At 40.6% G+C, this 18,481-nt stretch overlaps 1 protein-coding gene across 2 annotated transcripts in view; it reads right to left on the minus strand.

Annotated features, from left to right (window-relative positions):
- TAF3 (TATA-box binding protein associated factor 3) overlaps nt 1-18,481 on the minus strand; it is a 111,520-nt gene that overhangs the window by 25,068 nt on the left and 67,971 nt on the right. For both annotated transcript variants that reach the window (XM_065743774.1, XM_065743776.1), the window contains one exon: nt 1,338-3,154. In XM_065743774.1, the coding sequence (XP_065599846.1) occupies nt 1,338-3,154 (1,817 nt within the window). The remainder of the gene's footprint in view (nt 1-1,337; nt 3,155-18,481) is intronic.

Genomic DNA, 18,481 nt, shown 5'->3' on the forward strand with positions numbered 1-18,481 from the left:
AGTTTTCCAGATCACCCGGATTCTGCACTGAAAATTCGTTTTTCAACTTAAAAAAATAGTTTAAGTTTTGAAATGAGCAGTTTGTTTCATGTCTGCCAGGTAGCACACCAGGATACATTATCTTACAGCACCCAAAAATGGACAGCAAGGAATATCCCAAGTCTGGGCTTGTACAAAGTGAGTATTACTCTCAAAGCAGGTCGTAAAGAGAATCTTTGTAAAACCAGAACATAAGTAGGGCTTCCTAATGCTAAGGATAGAGATTTAGGAAATCCTGTATCCAAGGTTATCAGCATCCAAGACAATCTCTTTCTTTTCAGCTTCTCTCTCTCTCTTTTTTCTTTCTTTCTTTTTTTTTTTTTAGGTATTAACAATTTAATGCGCAATATAAGTTTAAGTGACAAAAAGTACAGCAAACCTTGAATTAGGGAAGCCACTTCTAATGGGATTTTAAATCAGATAACATGCAAATATGCTGGTTTCATTTCTTATATATTAAAGATATTCTCAAGATTAGGTGATATTGGAAGGAAGGAGCTGTCTTTGGCTGATATAAATCAGTAAGAGCTACAGGAGAAGTAGCTCAGTCCATTTGAAAGTCAGGTCCCCCTTCCCCATCTCAAGCTTGAAACTCAAAATGAAAGGTGATATTTGAGCATTTGGAGTATGCATTCAGACTACAGTTTGAAAACAATTTTCTTACTCGCACCTAATTGGAGCATGAAGGCTGTGGTCTTCCTAACAGAGAGGATTCAGTAGCTCTACTGGCTTATTCTAAGGTGGTCTGCTTCTCATTTTTGGACATCTGGTAACCTGCAGACTTCTACAAGCTTTGAAACAGTCGACTCCTAGAAACTAAATTTACATTTTATATGAAAGGCTGTTGGCCCTACTAGAGGAAATCTACAGAACAAAATTTGAGCGTTGCAATGAAGCATACGTTTGTTCTGCATTTTGCCAGTGAGCCTCAGTCTCAGCTTTTCAAAGTGAAAAGTGAGTCAGGAAAACCAGAGATCTCAGGTAAAACCGAACCAAAACAAAAGAACAAACAAAGAAACAAAAAAAAAAAAACAACAAGGCAAGATAATCTCATATTTCAAATTCACAAAATTAAGCTTCCATTCTTTTGCCTCCCAAAGAAGTGGGACAATACCTGATTTTTTTTTTTTTTGGTGGTACTTCTTCCTTTGGGCTGTTATTTATTTATTTATCTATTCAAGTATCAAGTCTGTGGTCACGTATCTTCTGTAATCACATATGCTTTTCAGCAGCAAATGAAGGAATCCCCATGCACTATTCAAACAAGTATGCCATTTCAACTCTTCTAAACAACTCACCTTTTCATGTTTATGTTTCTCTTTTTCTTTCTCCTTCTTTTCCCTTTCCTTCCTCTCCTTTTCTTTATCCTTCTTCTCCTTTTCTTTGTCTTTCTCCCTTTCTTTCTTTTTCTTCTTCTCTTTTTTGTCTTTCTTCTTCTCTTTTGGTTTTTCTTTGTCCTCAAACAACTTTTCAGGAAGCATTGGAGACAAGGAAGGTAGCATGCTGGGAAGCCTCATGGCAGTTGGTGTGCTGAACAAGGGCAAAGACATTTCTTTGGGAGGTAACACAAGAGGTGCTGATGGAGGCTTTATCTTATCTTCCTTACTCTTATCTTTAACTTTCTCTTTGTCTTTCTTATCCTTGTCTTTTTTGCCTTTCTCCTTCTCTTTCTTCTTATCTTTATGTTTTTCTTTCTCTTTTTTGGTATTCCCATCTTTCAACTTTACTTTTGTGTCAGCATCCTCAAAGTCTTTTAGTTTGAATTTATAGGGATCAAGATCATCATCTTTGAGAAGTTCCTTCCACTGAAATTTTGCCTCCTTGTTTCCTTCCTTGTCCTTCTCCTTCTCCTTGTTCTTTTCCTTCTCCTTGTTTTTCTCCTTGTTTTTCTCTTTATCTTTTTCCTTTTGTTTCTCTTTCTTCTTCATTTTTGTCTTCAGCTCCTTTTTCAGTTTCTTTTTCACTTCTACAGATGTAGCCAACTTGGTTTTCTCCTCATAGACTTTGAGAAGAGGTTCTGGAGTTGGCGGTGAAGCAGAGGGAGAAGAGAAGTAAGTGAAGTTGGCAGGTGGATTAGAAGGTGTCCCCATGTTTGCCTTTCGAATGACCTCATCAATCGAGTCATCCATTGTCCATGAAATGTCTGAACTTGAAGTCCCACCTGATGGAGGAACCGGAGTTGCTCCTGGCTTATTAGAACAATTAGCAGAAACAGAAGGTTTAGGAGTTGTAGTCTCTGAAACAGAAAGTCTTTTAGGACTGGTAAAAATTTCCCCTTCTGACTCAGAACCAGAGGAAAACTCAAAGGGATCAGGTTCTCGTTCTGCACATGCACGAGCAATCACAGCATCTATTGAATCATCAATAGTCTTGTCCATCACTGGTAATTTCTTAGTCTGGTTTTCAATATTTGGCTTGGTCACAGGTTCAGGCGGTGTCTGTCCTTGTTTTACTTGAATGTTTTCCTTTCCTATTTTGTCACTTAATGCAGCCAGAGGGGTTCTACTCGGTGTTTCGGGCTTAACAGGTGGTTGGGGAACATGAACAGGAGCCTTTGGACTTTTGGGACTTTTTGGGCTCTTGGCGCGACCTGGTGACTTTTTTTCTTTGGATCCAGTTTTTGGTGAACGTATGGGACTTCCAGCAACCACTGGTGAGGGAGTAGTTTTAGGTGATTTTGTCTTTTGTCCCGGAGAACTTGTTTTGGACTTCGTTTTGGGTGCAACCGGCTTTGACTCTACTGTCTTGGGGGTTGGCACTTGTGATTTTGCAATAGGAGCCAACATTGGTGGTTCTGGAGAAGGAGGGGCTAAGTCTGTACTGTCCTGAACATGAACTGGAGAAAGCATAGGAGGTACTTTTTGAGTGTTTATTGAGCTAAGAGGCTCACGTGGCTCCAAAGCTCCATCTAGACTGTCTCCTTTAGAAACAGATAGTTTTGGTCGTTTCATGGGTGGAAATTCTTCAGCATCAGGACTTTCTAATGGTCTTTTGCTCAAGTAATTTTCATCATTAATTGCCTCATCTTCTTCCATATCTCCCTCTTCTTCCAGTGGCACCTGCATGGCTTCTGCAGATGTACCTCCATCAGTTGGTACTTGTTCCTCTTCCTCTTCTGTAACCAAGAACATTTTAAAAAAGCATTAGGGATAATTCAAAATGTGTCTTACAGAAACAAATAAGCCTCAAAAGTTAACGTGTTTTTTAGCCCTCTTATGTTACTTCTTACGGTAAATAACCATCAAACCACTTCATACCAGTTTATTTGGAAGTAAAGTGAGGTGCTTCTTTTGGCTCACGTTACCCACTGTCACAACTGGCAGGTTCCCTCATCCCAGTGTAACATCAAGCACACAAACATGAGGGTAGTCCTCAGTCACAGTGGTAGATCTTCTGAAGCAGGTACCGTACAAAAACACTCTGATTATTTTTAACTGCATTAGTTTGGATTACATGGACCCGCTTGATCCATTTTAAACTACAGAAGCCAAAGTGGTTTTTTATTCTGTAACAAAGTGGACTGCAAAGTATACATTTAAGTAAAATCCACTGGAATTAGCTGTCTTGTTTAAATATCACAGAATTTTGATGGTGGATTAACTACTATGAAGATGTCTTCCTAAACTGGGTTTGTTTTTCTTGAAGCAGCACAGCTGAAGGATGAAGTAGTGGACTGAGTTTTGCTCTACCTGCCAGGTCCTGTTTCTGATTCACCTTAAGAGCTTGCTGCATGTGGACATTAACTGTTATACGGGAACACCCCTGTGTCACTGAGTGTACTGTGTGCTGGGTTGGATCAGGAGCACAACTTTGAAATGCCATCTCCCCATCACCCCACCTACTGGTGTTTTTTACATCATGGAGCAATTCTGGAGAACATAAGCTGAATTTCTGCTTTAATGAAAGTGAAATGAAAGCTACGCTGCCAGAGCAATATACCTAATGCTCGAGTAGCAAGTAGGCACTCAGACTATGGGACCAAAAAAGCCAACTTTTGAAAATAAAACAAATCCTGAAACACAAAGAGTTATGAACATCAGGCAGCGACTACTACAAGCCAGCACTGACATCTCCTGTATGGTTGCTCTGCTTTTGATATTTTTTTTTTTTGTTTTGCAATTGCAATCACTTAATTTTTCCTACATATACTACCATCTTCAGTCTCATGTGTGTGACATCAGGGTGCAGAGAAAGGAGAAAATTCACTTGATATCTCCCAGAAAATCCATGGCAAGTTTGAGAATAAGAGAACCTCTGATCTCCTGAACCACAGCCAAGCACTTTATCCTCTTGGCTACACTTCCTCACTTTCAAAATGGAATTATTTAAGCAGGAAAAAGGATTCTAAGTCTGGAATAAGAACTTCCGTACCGGAGTTAAACTGACACATTTACATTGCTTGTAATTACGTCATTACATCCATGCCAGTTACATTCCTATGCAGACAACCTCAACTCACTTCACCCTGTGGCTGTGTTAACCCACCTGCGAAAATGGGTGAATTTTGTCCAGCAGAAAGATATCAAGTGCCCTAAGGTTCTCAAATGAAATACGTGGTAAAAAACATTTATCATGAGAGCAGGAAAAACCCAACTTCTTAATGAGCAGGAGGTTTTAAGGAAGCAAATATTAACCCTGTTTGAAGCTTTGTAAAACAGCATCTTCCTGAAATATCTATTTTTGAGGCGTTTATTTTCAGGTTTCCTATGCTAGGGTTTCTTTAATGTGTCAATGCTCTAATTTAGGAGAGTTCAGTCAAGAGCCCTGGGCTGCAGCACAAATCTTGCCAGCATCACAAATTAAGTAAAATGAGCTAGCAACTCTGGCTTTTGCCAGGGCCCAGAGGATTTACAGCAGCCAGCCCAGAGAGGAGACTTTGCCTGAGGATAAAGTCTTAGCCTTCCGTGAAAAACAGAAATGTTAGTGAGTTAGGTTTTGCCTGGCTGGGCACTGACATTACATTTTCGAAACAGCAAAGTTAGAGTATAACTGAGAAATCACTGTGGGCCAAGCCTGCACCTGCTATGTGGGAAAAAATCTGCTGCCAGATCGTGGAAGTCATTTCAATCTCTGTTTAAGCTGTTGCAGAAATCAGCTCCCTTCATCTGCTCAAAATTGTTTTGGGGATGAAGAATTAGCATTCATCAGATGTCATCCAGCACCGGTTGCTACTGAGCAATTCCCTCCCAACCCCTTTCAGCCCATTTTGCCGCTGAGAGTTTGTTTTCCTTTAAAAATTTTAAAGAGTGATAAAATTTAAAGCAAACAGAGTATATCCAAACTGGGATTTACAGAAGTCTTCTGCCCTGGCCACAAGGCAAAAAGTGTAGCCAAATTCAGACATCAGGGAAGAGAACGTTTGTACATACAGGCTGGAAACGTATCTTCATACAAAACCACAAGGATAAAAAGCTGTACATCATAGTCAATGAAGTGGAAGAATTACTGCAACTAACAGTAAAATAAAATACATTTAATAGAAAAATCAGAGTAATTTTTGCTAAAGATTTCCGCCCGGTGCCTGCTTCAGCAGCCACTCTCTTCCACCGTGGTTCACAAAAGTGCACGGCAATATTTCATATTTGTGTAACTCCTTCCCATCCCAAGGTGCTTCTCATGTTTTACCTACTCGGGGTTGCTGAAAATGAGCAGCTGCTGGATCAAAGGCAAAAAAACAGTTTCAGAGGAGGTTTGGAGAACAGGAACCGGAGTTTTGTGCAACAAAAAGGAACGATGCTTATTTTTTTTTATAGAAGGCCAAGTAAAGTTTGCACCGGGCCCAAGAAGTTTCTATGATCTCGTGTGGAGATGCCGGGGAAGGGCAGAAGAGGTTAAAGTGCAGTTTGTAGAGGTGAGACCAGAAATTGGGGTATCTTGGCTCCAGCTTTCATGCACATTCCTGCAAGCCACAAAGACAACTTAGCAAGGAAGCAGAAGCATTACCATCCCTTTTATAAGGACTTGGATTCCCCCACACATCTGGAAAAAATTGCCTGGGTCAGTCCTGAACAATCCAGGGACTAAGGAAGCTCACGAGCACTTAACTACTGACACACATTCACCACTTTTCAGACATGCTCAGATGACAATCTGGAATCCTATCTTGGTCAAATGAAACCCAAATTTCTTTTGGAACAAGGCCATGGTCTGATCCTCAGCAAGGACTGGTTTTCTGCCAGACAGCAGCTTTCAAACCTGAGCCATTGCAGCTGTGCCCATGGCAGAACACAATAAAGCACTTTTTTGTTTTTCTTTTTTTTTTTTTTTAATTAGAGAAAGTGAAATCTCTGCCTTATATTTAAGAGCTTTTGGGCCCTGTTCTCCTTCAGAAGGATTTACATTGGAGCAGGAACCAAATGCAGGAAAGCTTGAGCCTTTAAAGGCAATCTGCCTGACTTAGTGATGAGCATTTAAACCTGTGTGTCTCCTTTTTACCTTTGCCCATCTCATTCGCTACCAGGCACTTCTCGACGGGCAATCCTTTGTGCACCAGATTGCTTTTGAACTCTCTTTGCTGTGATGTCTCCTTATTTCCAACCACCTTATTAATGATACTCCTCTGAGTTAGCATCTATAGGTCAAATGGATATCACCTCAGCCATCTGCCCTAATAACTCTCTCCCGTAATGAAAGAAGACGAGAGCTGTTTGGGAGGTTTCTCAAGATAACAGATATATATATATATATTTGTTAGAGAAGTCAGTGCTGAATCAATATTAATGCTCACATTACTAAAGCTCTCACAGAGCAATTGTTTATTATGTCAGCCATCCCCATGCGCAGAGCCCGAGTTCAAAGGACCCAGAAGTGACAAGCTGACAGCTGTTAGCACTCTGTTGATGAGCGCAGTGTTTTAAAAAAGCATTTCTTCCTCGAGCACATCAGAGGCAATGTGCAGGACGTTATAACACTGGTTGTAAAAGTGGAGCAAGACTTCCACTTCCAGTGAAGGACAGTTTTGAAGTCAAGGAACAAACACTCCACCCCTCTCTTGACGCAGGTCTGCAGCATGATCTTGGGCAGGTCACGCTGTGTTCTGCCATCTTCCCATTTGACAGCTAATGATAATTTCATCTCACGGTGTGCTGTAAAATCTGAACTTGATAAATATGAACCTCCTCAGGACTGCAGGAGAGAGGGCACTAGAATGAAAATGCAAGCAGTAGGGATCTGTCACCGCTTCCAATGCTAGAAAAATTCTTAAGGTGAACAGTTTAGGCAAGAAACCAAAACTCCTTCACCTTTCTAACGAAAAACTACTACAGAAGCACATTTCTTTCTTTGTACACCATGTTCCTGTAGCACAGCAGGGACTCCAAAACCAAAGGCTTATTGAATGTATACCCTCTTAATTTGGCCACAGCTTAGTTTCAGGACAGCAATACTCAACACTTCAGTAATGAAGTTCCAAGTTCATGATGCTCTAGGGTCTGTCTGTCCTTACATCTGAGACAGAGGTACAGGAACAGAAATACTCTTTATTGCATAAAAGAAGTGCAACGAACCATACCATGCTATGGTGCTCTTCTGGCTGCCCTGTTAGAGAAGGCTTGTTGCTCTTTCAACAACAGGTTAGATTAAAGTAAAGGCAGGGAAAAAATCTAAGCAAAATTATTCCAGTTGAAGAAAAAAGCACCTATGGACAAGCATTCTTTAAGCAAGAAAAACTACGACATGTATACATATAAGACAAATTTAAATTCATTGAAAAGTTGGAAGGGACTCATATGGATCCTCAAGTGCAACTCCTGGCTCCATCCAGAACCACTCAAAAATCAGAACATGTCTGAGACAGCTGTCCATATTCCTGAACTATGGCAAGCTTGGTGCCAAGACCACTCCTCTGGAGAGGCTGTTCCAGTGTCTGAACACACTGGTGGCAGATGGATGGTTGGACTAGATCTTCTTGGAGGTCCTCTCCAACCTTGGAGATTCTATGACTCTACGACTGCTTTCTCAGTGAAGAACCTTTTCCCAGTATCCATCCTGAATTGCCATTATCTTGGTCAGTGTTTTTTGGGGTATCATTTAAACAGCAGCACAAGTACTTACATCTAGAGGATGTCCTAAAGAACGTGTCACAGAGACAGGAGATCTCTCCTCAGCCTACAGCCCAACTGATACCTTGTCTGTTGGGTGGTATTGCATTTAAGGAATGTTTTAGCTTCTTTTTTGGAAACTGGTTAATATTTCCCTATTTTATGGGGTGGTGATAGCATAAAACCATCTTGCTAAGACCTGGAGATCTAAGAATAAATCAATACCTCTAAGGGATGAGGTGAAGTGGTCAGACCTATGAGTCTGCAGAAGAAAGCATACAGCAACCCCTTAGCTCCAATGAAATGGCTAATTATTAAATACATAAAGTTCTGGCAGGTAGCAGTTCCTGTGAAAGCCAACCATATTTATTAAGTAATGCAAGGTTTTGGATTTTGTATTTCATAATAACTTTAGTATTAGTGTCAGCTGTCATAAAAAACCCACAAGGATAAGGCTCTGAATGAGCTGTTACTTCCATGCAACTCAAACATGCTTATTTTCAACAACTAAATCTCTTATGTATCTTACACATCTCTTGCATAACCTGTTCTTTTTTAAAAAAAACTTAACTTGAACTTTCATTTTCTAAAATGAAAGTTTCATCCTCTATAATTTCTTTTTCTTTTAGAAAATAGGGTAAAAAAAAAAGACCTATCAGTAGATCATGCATTTCTTTCACAGACAGTTCTGCTTATATCAGCTCTCTGAGCTCTTTCGCACTGTGTGGTATCAAGTACTTAAGTATGAAAGTTGAAAGTCTCTGGGTTTGTAACAAAAATTCAGACTCAGGAAAGGAAATAATGCGGCAGTGCCTGCACTGAAATCTTCAACTCATCTTTCATTCCAAGCACATGCTTCTCAAGACAGCACGGATATCAAGCTGAAGGTTTTATACACCAGCCACCTCAGCTTCTCAAATGCAAGAAAGTGACTGTTCCCACCCCAACACACGAAACTTTCAAATGAAAAAATACCAACAATTTTCATGCAGACTTCCAAAATCATTTTCCTATTGTCTAGACAAAGCACGAGATTAAGCTGAAGATACCTTTTGGGAAAATTTAAGTCACTAAGTCAAGAGCTTAATATATTTATCATATCCTAATAAGTAGCAGCTATTGACTTCTGTTAAAAGTGAAAGACCTTTTTCTTATGCCATAATAGGTTTTATCTCTTCAACTTATAATAACAATGGCTTTTCCCCAAAACAAACAGAAAGCGTGCTTTTAGTCCGTAAAGGAAATTGATGGAAGAGCAAGAAAATTCAATCCTGATATCCTACAGGCCAGTATTCTGATACCCTAATGCAAAATGAACACACTAAGAAACCCTTGATACATCCAGAGCTTAAAATGACAGATTTATACATACAATTTCTCCACTGTGTGAAGAGAAAACCAATCACTGATGTGAACTGTTTACCAAACGGATGCACCACCTACCATATAAAGGAGACCAACTAACCAATTACCAAACACTGACATTTTAAAAACACTTTCTGGGGAAGAATGCTGGTGGTACTGCACCATCACAGAGGCTCATTTTCTATGTATCTGTGACTTGATCACTGAAATTGCCACTGAGTTCGTTCCAGTGCATTCTCAGTAATTCCTAAAATGGTGAAAGCACAAATGTATTTTAAAAATAAGGAGCATCTGGATCAGCTAGTGATTCTGTAGACATAACTGAAACACTGTAAAGAAGATGTGAAAGGTGCCTTAAGGTAAGCATCCATACACATTGGTAATGCTTGAGAAAATTTGGCCCAAATGAATGGGTGGTGCCTTTTACAATCCGTACCAGCCTGGACTGAACAGCACTGACAGAGCTGATACATACTTTTATCAGTCACTCCAAAAGTAGTTCTTAACCTGTCAAGAAGCTAGAAATGATGAAAACTCCCCTCCATGATGAAATTTTAAAATACACATGATGGCAATTATCCAGTTGAGGCCTCACGTATTTCCAGACCTGCTCATTTACAAAGCAGTTACCTCTCCACTCTGCTCAACGGTTGCTTGGCATTCCTGGTAAGGCATTTCTTGGTATGAAATCAACAGAGAGATGCATGTTTTAAAAAATGCACAGTTCACCAGAACCAAACCACAACCACTAAAGCTGTAGTTCCACATCACAACTTTACAGATGTAAAGTCCCATTCTTTCTTTTGTCCTGGTTCAAACATTAATGCAGGAAAAAGTGGAACTAAAACGAGACTAAAATAAGGCTAAAATAAGAGAGATCACATGTTGGCTTGAATTCTAACCATCGGTCTGGTCTGTGATGCTACTTGTAAACTCCTGGGCCAGCAGAGTGCAGAGAAAAGTCCTGCACCTCCTTTCTCCTATCATCACCTTTCTCCACAGAGAACTGACTGAAATGGCTAACTCAGAAAGAAATCTATCTGGTGTGGGGGGATTAGAGAGATAATGGGTGTTTTATTTCTGTTCAGCTGGCAAAGCCCGTCTCAGGCTCACACAAACCTAAAGGTGTGGGAAAGAAGAGGAGAGAGGTGCAGAGCATCCCTCATCGGGCATCAGATCTTGGCTTAAGGTACAGCATAATGTGCTGCTTTAGCTCCCAGTGCTGCTCTAGGATACTGGATGCCATGAGAAAAACAGCTTTAAATACTTACAAGCGGCGGTCCTCATTATAATATTTTTTTAGAATATGCAATGTTTATCAAGCCAAACTACCCAGGATTCTTGAAATGACACACCCAACTTCCTGCTGAAGACAGAAAAACACAGTTGGCAGATTGTTATCAGCTGCACTCACAGTCTCTCTGACCTGACAAAATATCAGTCCTGCATTCGTGCTGCATACAGCAAGCAAAATTGTGTCCGTATTCAAAAAGGGAGACTTTACTTTCTGTATGCCTTTTTCATTGCAAATCAACAGTTTTTGCAGATTGCAAATACGTATACAAATAAATGCATGTGCATAGCAGGGTTATGCTAATATATCTGGAGCTGTTGTGAAGACGTTGGATGTAAAGCAAAAACAACCACAGAAGCATCTTTAGCAAGTGATCGAGCAAGACCACGCGTGAGAACCAGCCAGTTCCCTCTGTGCTGCAGGGCAGGCTTTATTTTGTTGTGTTTAGTCACCTTGGTGTTACCTGCAATGAAGCCTTTCCCAGGACACCTGCAGAACAGTGTGATGTGAGCACCACCACCATCTGATCCAAATGTACAGCTGGAGACAGCGAACCTCCACAACACAATTTGGACCAACCTGGATGCTTTTTATTGTCCCTTCCACTCCCTCTAGGGTGTCCAGTCCTTAACAGAGTGGGGAACTTGCCCAGGTGTATGAATGCGAGCATAGAGAGATTTTCTCTTTAAAGGAACATTTGACTTCCAAAAAATGAAATTATTAGCAAAGACAAGGTAATTAGGCAATGACAATTCATACAGTACAACCAATCAATAACACAGTACATTAGTGAGACTGACAGAGGTGTGAAGCTGATCTGTTATAAATGGCTATGGACTGACCAGGAAAAATGCAGCGTTTCCCTAACATTCGGCACAATAAAAAACTAAAATGCTATATAAGCAAGCCAACCTGAAATGACACCTAGTATTATAAATGGCCTAATCTATATGTTAATACTGTTGTATCACATAACTGCAGCAAGACTAAGATAACAATATGACTTTGGGGTTTCTATGGCTACATCCTGGGCTAACGTGCCTGAAAGGCCTTGCTGCTGACACCACACAAGCTTTCCGAGTGCTTCTCTTTGGTTATTTATGATATGATTTATGATAACGACAACATCTCCTATTTTCTCCTCTCGTCAGATACAATAAATTGCCATCGTTAATCACCGTTCTTGCTTCAGCTATGATTACAATAGTATAATGGGGACTAGCTATGGTAATACATAGTATTAAGGGGTTTTCCCCCTCCTTTAAAGAAATATGCACAAGTAGATCTTTGTAGCCAATGTCAATACCTATAGTATTTTAATAATCTTCCTGCAAGTATTTCTGGACAAGATTTCAGCTAGAACTGAGATTCTGCACCATTCCTTTTGCAAAGATCAAATTTGTGATCTAAAGACCCCAAATCCACGTAGCATTATCGGTATCTAATAACTCTCAAATGTAATGGCAGGGCTTTATATGTATTTTTTTCTTGACAAAAGGGAAGCAGACAGGCAGCCTTTTCACTTTGTACCCACATATCTTATCGTCCTGGCTGAGCTTTCCAAATCAGCTTTTCAAGTGCCACAAATGTTAGTAAAAACAAACACACTGAACATATGTATAAATGTTTTGAAGAATTTTACAGTGCTTTTCCTCTTCTGTATTACTGACCTGTGTAAGAAAATATACTGTTCTGCCTTTAATAAATTTCTGTGCTAAAGAAATCCCTACATGCTAGAAAATACGTTAGGAAGCAGCTATTTCCAACTACTAGAAAAAGAACATTGTCAATATTTATTACATTGGGCCCACCTGTACTTGATCCACCCTAGTATCTTCCACCAGGCCTTGCTGAATTTCCTTGAGCCCTTCACACATTTGCAGCCTACATGTGCATCTATGTGCTCAGATGATGAATGAATAAAATACTGTGGTTATTTAATAACTTATTTTGCAGCAGAGGGAAGGGATGGTGGCAATGTGCATCAGCACGGGAAAGAAGTCCCCACTAAAAGAGAGCATTGAGAGACATGGTTAGTGGGCACGGTGGGGATGGGTTGATGGCCAAATTACATTTCAGTGGTCTTTTCCAACCTTAATGATTCTGTGATTCTGCAAAAAATGCGTGACCACATTTTTTGGCTCAACACAAATCGAAGACAACCAGCACGCTTGCTATGAAGCACAAAAAGCAACCTTGCAACCACTGAAAGGTAAGCAGTGTTTACACCACCTTCAAATAACTTTGTTCAACAACTCATTTGGCCACTAATTGTCTTTCCAGTCCTCTTTCTATCATGCATTCCTTGCAATTGCAAGGGCACATTCAAAACTAAATGATAAGCTGCTCAAGGCGAGAACTCTATCTGTGTTCTTCAAGGTGCTCTGGTTACTTCTGGGCACTGGGAAAAAAAATACAGACTATTTTTTCAGACACTTCATTATATTAGATTGTCTTTACTGGCTAAGAAAGGGCATATTTCCCAAGCTTACTGGGAAATACTTTATAAAGCTGAGAAAGATGGGGAGAGGGAGAAGTTTACTTTCAAAACACAAATTGAGATGAATAAAAGCATCAATCAGATGCTGTGCTCTAGAATAAATGAGAAGTCCGTCCACACTGTTTGGCAAAACCCTGACCTGCAGAATCTATCCATCAGGATACAGCTGAACATGTATCATTGAAACTTTCAGAAGAACTTGGCTTTGTCTGAACAGCATCCAAAATCTTGGAAGTTTGTGCTGACAATGCACAGCCCAGGATCCCAGTGCTCTGCACTGGCAGGGATGTGTCTCAGTACAAGCACAAAACTCCACATTTGCTGGAGAGAATTCTGAGATACAATACGAATCCCATAACAAACACAATCTTCTTGATCTAGCAGAGAAGGAAATCACTGATGATAAGGCTTTAATAAAGCTTGACAAGCCTCAAAATTAAATTTGCTGGGAAGGGTTCACCCCCGAAACAGATACTTTCAAGACTTAAAGAGAGGAAAATGTTTACTTTAAGAGTTTTTCCTTTCAGCTACAAATCCCATTAGTGACTCTCTTTGTCTCTCAGCCTCTCTGCTTTATTCTGTATGGGAACACGTGTTAAGTGCCTACCTCCCTCTGTAACCCGCCCTGCAAAAGGTGCCCATCGGAAGGGAGAAACCTCATCAGGCAGCACGATCACCTATACATCTATGTGGCAGTACTTCTCAATGGCACCCAGCAGCCCTTGCTGAAATCAGGTTCAAAATGCTGCTGTCAGCACTGCTGGAAAAGAAAAAAGTGCCGGGAGACCATGGGGTGAGCGTGCTGAGTAATAACTCTGCAGGCAGCTTCCCCCCTCCAGCACAGAAACCAGTGCAGAAGGCTGGAGGAAAATTTAAACCACAGCCAATTTAAAACCTCTGTTTTTTACGGTGACCTTATAATTTTTCAGGGACAGCTGCTAAAATCTATTGCTTCTTTCTGCAGGACCTCATGGATCACAGCAACATCTTCAAATAAATCTCACTTGCGAGGGAGCTCGGAGGCTTAACACTCAGCAAAGCAGGCTGCCAGGGGCTCTTCCAGAATGAGAGCTTTTGGGGGGACAGCACGAAAGGCAAAAGCTTTTTTGCCATCGCTGCAATCGCAAAACAATCCAGCAGTTCTGCAGTTGCTGCAAGCCTCTGTAAAGCACTTAAGCTAAGCAAAAAGTAGTGCAGAAAACAGAGTAAAAGAACTGGAGAGCCATTCAGAGATCCCAGAGCCTTGCATGTACACGAGGAGAGCTGGGCTGATGGCTGCATGAAGGTGAGATGAAGTGAGTTTCAAAATATTGTCTGATTTCAGAAATATTTCGCTTTTAAATAAAAAATCACGTTCTGACACCCACCAAAAGCCAACAGTAAGGCTGCACTTTATGCTCAGCCCACTCTAACGTATGCAGCAGACTTCGTATTGAGGCAAGGTCTGCCCTGGTACTCTGAACGACCTTGGCAAAATTCTTAAAACAAAACAAAACCAAAACACACACACAAAAAAACAGGACCTCGAGCTCTAAAGCTATTTTAGAATCAACTTTGAATAATTGTCCCACAATAGGATTTTTCTTGATTAATTGCATAAGATAAGGCCTATTTTTCCTTGCTGGCCTCCAGTGACTCCCTCTACTTCCCATAATCACTTTTGTCTCAGTCTTGTGTTCGCTGGGAACTGCTAAGGGAAAAATCAGAGATACACCAACTCCATTACCTGAGGATTAGCCAAGAGATAACCCTATGTATTCCATTACTGACCATTATTTGAGTAATTACTCAATCAAGTTTAGGCCATGTGAAAGATGGACTAATTGTTTTGTAAAGCTTGCCCGAGCTGCGTATCTAAGAGATGCAACTTCTGTCCTTTAAAAAAACAAAACAACAACAACAAAAAAAACCCAACACAAAATGATGCTCTGATTACAAAGGAAAAAGGAAAGTGGTTTGTATTGAACTCTGCTTTTTAAAAAAACCTAATTAGCCTTAACTAGAAGTTAAGGATCTCTTTTGATCAGGTTTCCACACAAGTTGGGTTGTATGCATATGCTATACAGAAATTCTGCAGGATACTGCTTTCCACCTAAATTATTTAAAAAGAGGTACGTGGCAATTAGGTTTCTAGCAGTTTACAAGATAAGCATCCTCTACACAGGAAAGCAAGGATAGTGGAAAAACAATGAGACCAAAGAGACACTAACCAGTAGGCTCAATTTAAACAAGAAATGCACACACATCAGCACTAGACTCAGAGGGCTTGATATCCTGATTTAAACTGAATTAATGTCTTTTAGCTAACTAATGTTTTTCTTGGACGCATGGGAGAAATGAAAAAACCTTATGAAAACAAATTTAGCAAAGAAATTGGCTTCAGTAGGCAGTTTTACATAACATTAACTTTCCACTCAGATATTAAAAAAGAAATCCCTCATTTCAGAGTTGTCAGGTTCCCATGTAATCTTCCCGTTTCGTGGACTCACAACTGCACTCTCCCAGGTGCCTCCACGCTGAGAGGGAACCAAGATGCTCAGGGGAGCCAGAAGATGCCCTACAAGGACTAAAGAAGCTACAACTTCTTCATCTCAAGATACAAAACTTCCCCTAATTATCATTCACTGCAACAGCATTTACAACCGATGGGAAATGAATCCACAACTATTTACTTGACCATTTTGTCATGCTTTCTTAACCTGTGCTCTAAAGCCACTGTCACCAAACAAAATCTACAGCCTCTCTTTTCATAAGTCCATCCAGGATCTATCTCCAGCAGATCTCATGCAGTACCTTCTACAAGCTATTTTATAGACATAGCCTGACTGTAATTCTGAGATAGAAATAACTTGTGAGCACCCAGCGTGGTACTTTGGTGACTTTCAACGTAAGTTGCTCAAGTACCTTCCAGATCTTGGCTGATGCAGACAAAGCTCTCGCACGGCTTTCAAAAACAACCATTTTAACCACCTTTCAGCTGTGCAATTTACAAGCCAGAAGTTGGACTTGATGATTCTTGAGGGTCCCTTCCAACATGGGATATTCTATGATTCTATGAGTCTTGGGAGACAGAGGAGAGATTTATCTATGGGAGTGAGAACAAACTATTTACCAAAAGTATTTACCAAGGTAGTCTCAGGATTCAGGCAGAATGAGGTGTGCTCAGCCGTGGCGAGGCAGCTCCTTCCGAGCTAGGATTAAAGGCACTGGTGGGGAAGCTTGGGTTTTAATGGATAAATTGTTGCAGAGCACGCTCAGCCAAACTCCTTCGCTGCTGAACGGGACTCGAAATTCGGTGGGGAGGGGATTATCCTCCCGCTGTAGCATGTAATTTTGAAGAACACCCACCCTATTAATCTAGTTAGGTGCCAAACAGTAAGCAGGAGTTTGACCCAAATCCTATTAGCAACAACAATCTGTCATTACCTCCTCTCCCCAAAATGAAATATGCTCTAGGATGCGTTACAGAGAAATAAATTGAAATGAGGGAGGTTCTGTGCATTAATTTCTCCCACCTCCCAGTTCAAACTGTAAATCTGTGGGGCAGGGACCTGACTTTCATTTGTAAATTACTGCAGACACCCACACTGCTCCACGAATAAATTATGAAAAACAACAATCATTTTCTTCCCCATTTTACTGTTTCTTCTTTTTGTTCTGACTCTCTGTGTTCTCTCATCTTTGGATTTCCTTCCTTTTGTTCGGTTTTCCTTGCCTGCACCTTCCCAAACCCATAAAACGTTAAAATTCCTCCTTCCTCCTCTCCCTCGTCCTAAGCTTGATCTGCTGCTAACACTTAGCAGAAAAATAAAAACTGGAAAAGGCAAGAACACGTTTGCTTTTTGTGTCATTTGTGATATTTTCTTGAAGTGTTGAAGGAAATTGGTGGCTAGACAAGAGTGAAGCCTTGCGCAAAGGACAAAAAATGCAGGAATCTGATGAAACTACTGTAAGAAGTAGTAAAGAGAAGAAGAAATGATAAAGCAAAGCTAAGGCAGGAAGAAGGGACTGACAGGAATGTGGACATATGGTCAAAGGAACTGAGGAACAATCAAGAGAGAGAATGAGGAGAATTGCTTGCTGAGTTGGTTATTACAATACATGGTGCACGTCCCGCAGGCTTTGCACCCCTAATATTCATCTAGGCAGAGTCATAGAATTGTTTGAGTTCAAAAGGACCCTTAAAGGTCACCTAGTCCAAGCCCCCTGCAATGAACAGGGACACCTTAATTCAGATCAGGGTGCTCAGAGCTCAGCCCAGCATGACTTTGAATGTCTCCAGGGATAGGGCATCCACCATCTCTCTGGGCAACCTGTTGCTGGGCACAGGAGTATCCCCACTCCTGTGTTCCTTGTTCTCACGCTCACCATAGCAGATACTGTGGCTCCATTTCTTTGGTATATCCATAAAAATAAAACATGCCCAAGGGTATCCTTAGAGATAAGAAGCCGCTGAGGCACAGCGCATCTCAGCAGTTTTTAAGAAGTAATTACACCTCATATTCTCATGAAGCGCTCATTCCTTTTAGAAAACACTTACAAAGATACTTTCACCAGCCCTGCTTTGTTATTTATAAATTATGGTAGAAACCAGGAATATCCAAAGAATCAGTTCAGTCACCAAGTCGTAGATTTTCCTGCTTAAAACAATGGTCAGCACCATCATCCCAAACCACTGGAATGTGACACGGAAGCATCTGTCCTCTGGTTTAAAGAAACAACATAAAGTGAAAAAAACAAGGTTCTGCATATCACAATATACATACAGGACTTCTGTTGCTAACTTTGATTTTTACATTTTAGCACATTTTGTATTTTATGAGTCCTTTCAGATAAGATGATACTTCCTTCTTCTTCTCTCAAAGGCAAATTCAGACACATGCATTCAGCCTTTTGTTGGACACAGAGAAAAGTAGGAAGATTTATTCGGAGTTCCCACTGCACAGTTAAGACAGGATCCTACTGTTCAGGTGGGGCTGGAGATTTATTTATTATTCCTTAATGACATCTTTGACTCAGCAGAGATCACTTCTCTGTTTGTCTTCTAATTTCATTTTTTTTTCCCCTCTTCTTTACTCTGTATTATTCCATAATAAGGGGGCAGAAGGAAAGTTCCTCCTTCTCTCCCTGCCCATCAAGGGCTGTCATGCTCTGAGCTGGTGGACAGACAGCAGGACAAGAACCTCAAATAATGGCTAAGCATCTCTCTCAGAGATGAAATGCCACTGAGACATAAAGAAGACC

This window comes from Cyrtonyx montezumae, unplaced genomic scaffold (genome assembly GCF_038088225.1).
Source record: "Cyrtonyx montezumae isolate F1298 unplaced genomic scaffold, pur_monq_1.0 scaffold_3, whole genome shotgun sequence".
Taxonomy (NCBI): Eukaryota; Metazoa; Chordata; class Aves; order Galliformes; family Odontophoridae; genus Cyrtonyx; species Cyrtonyx montezumae.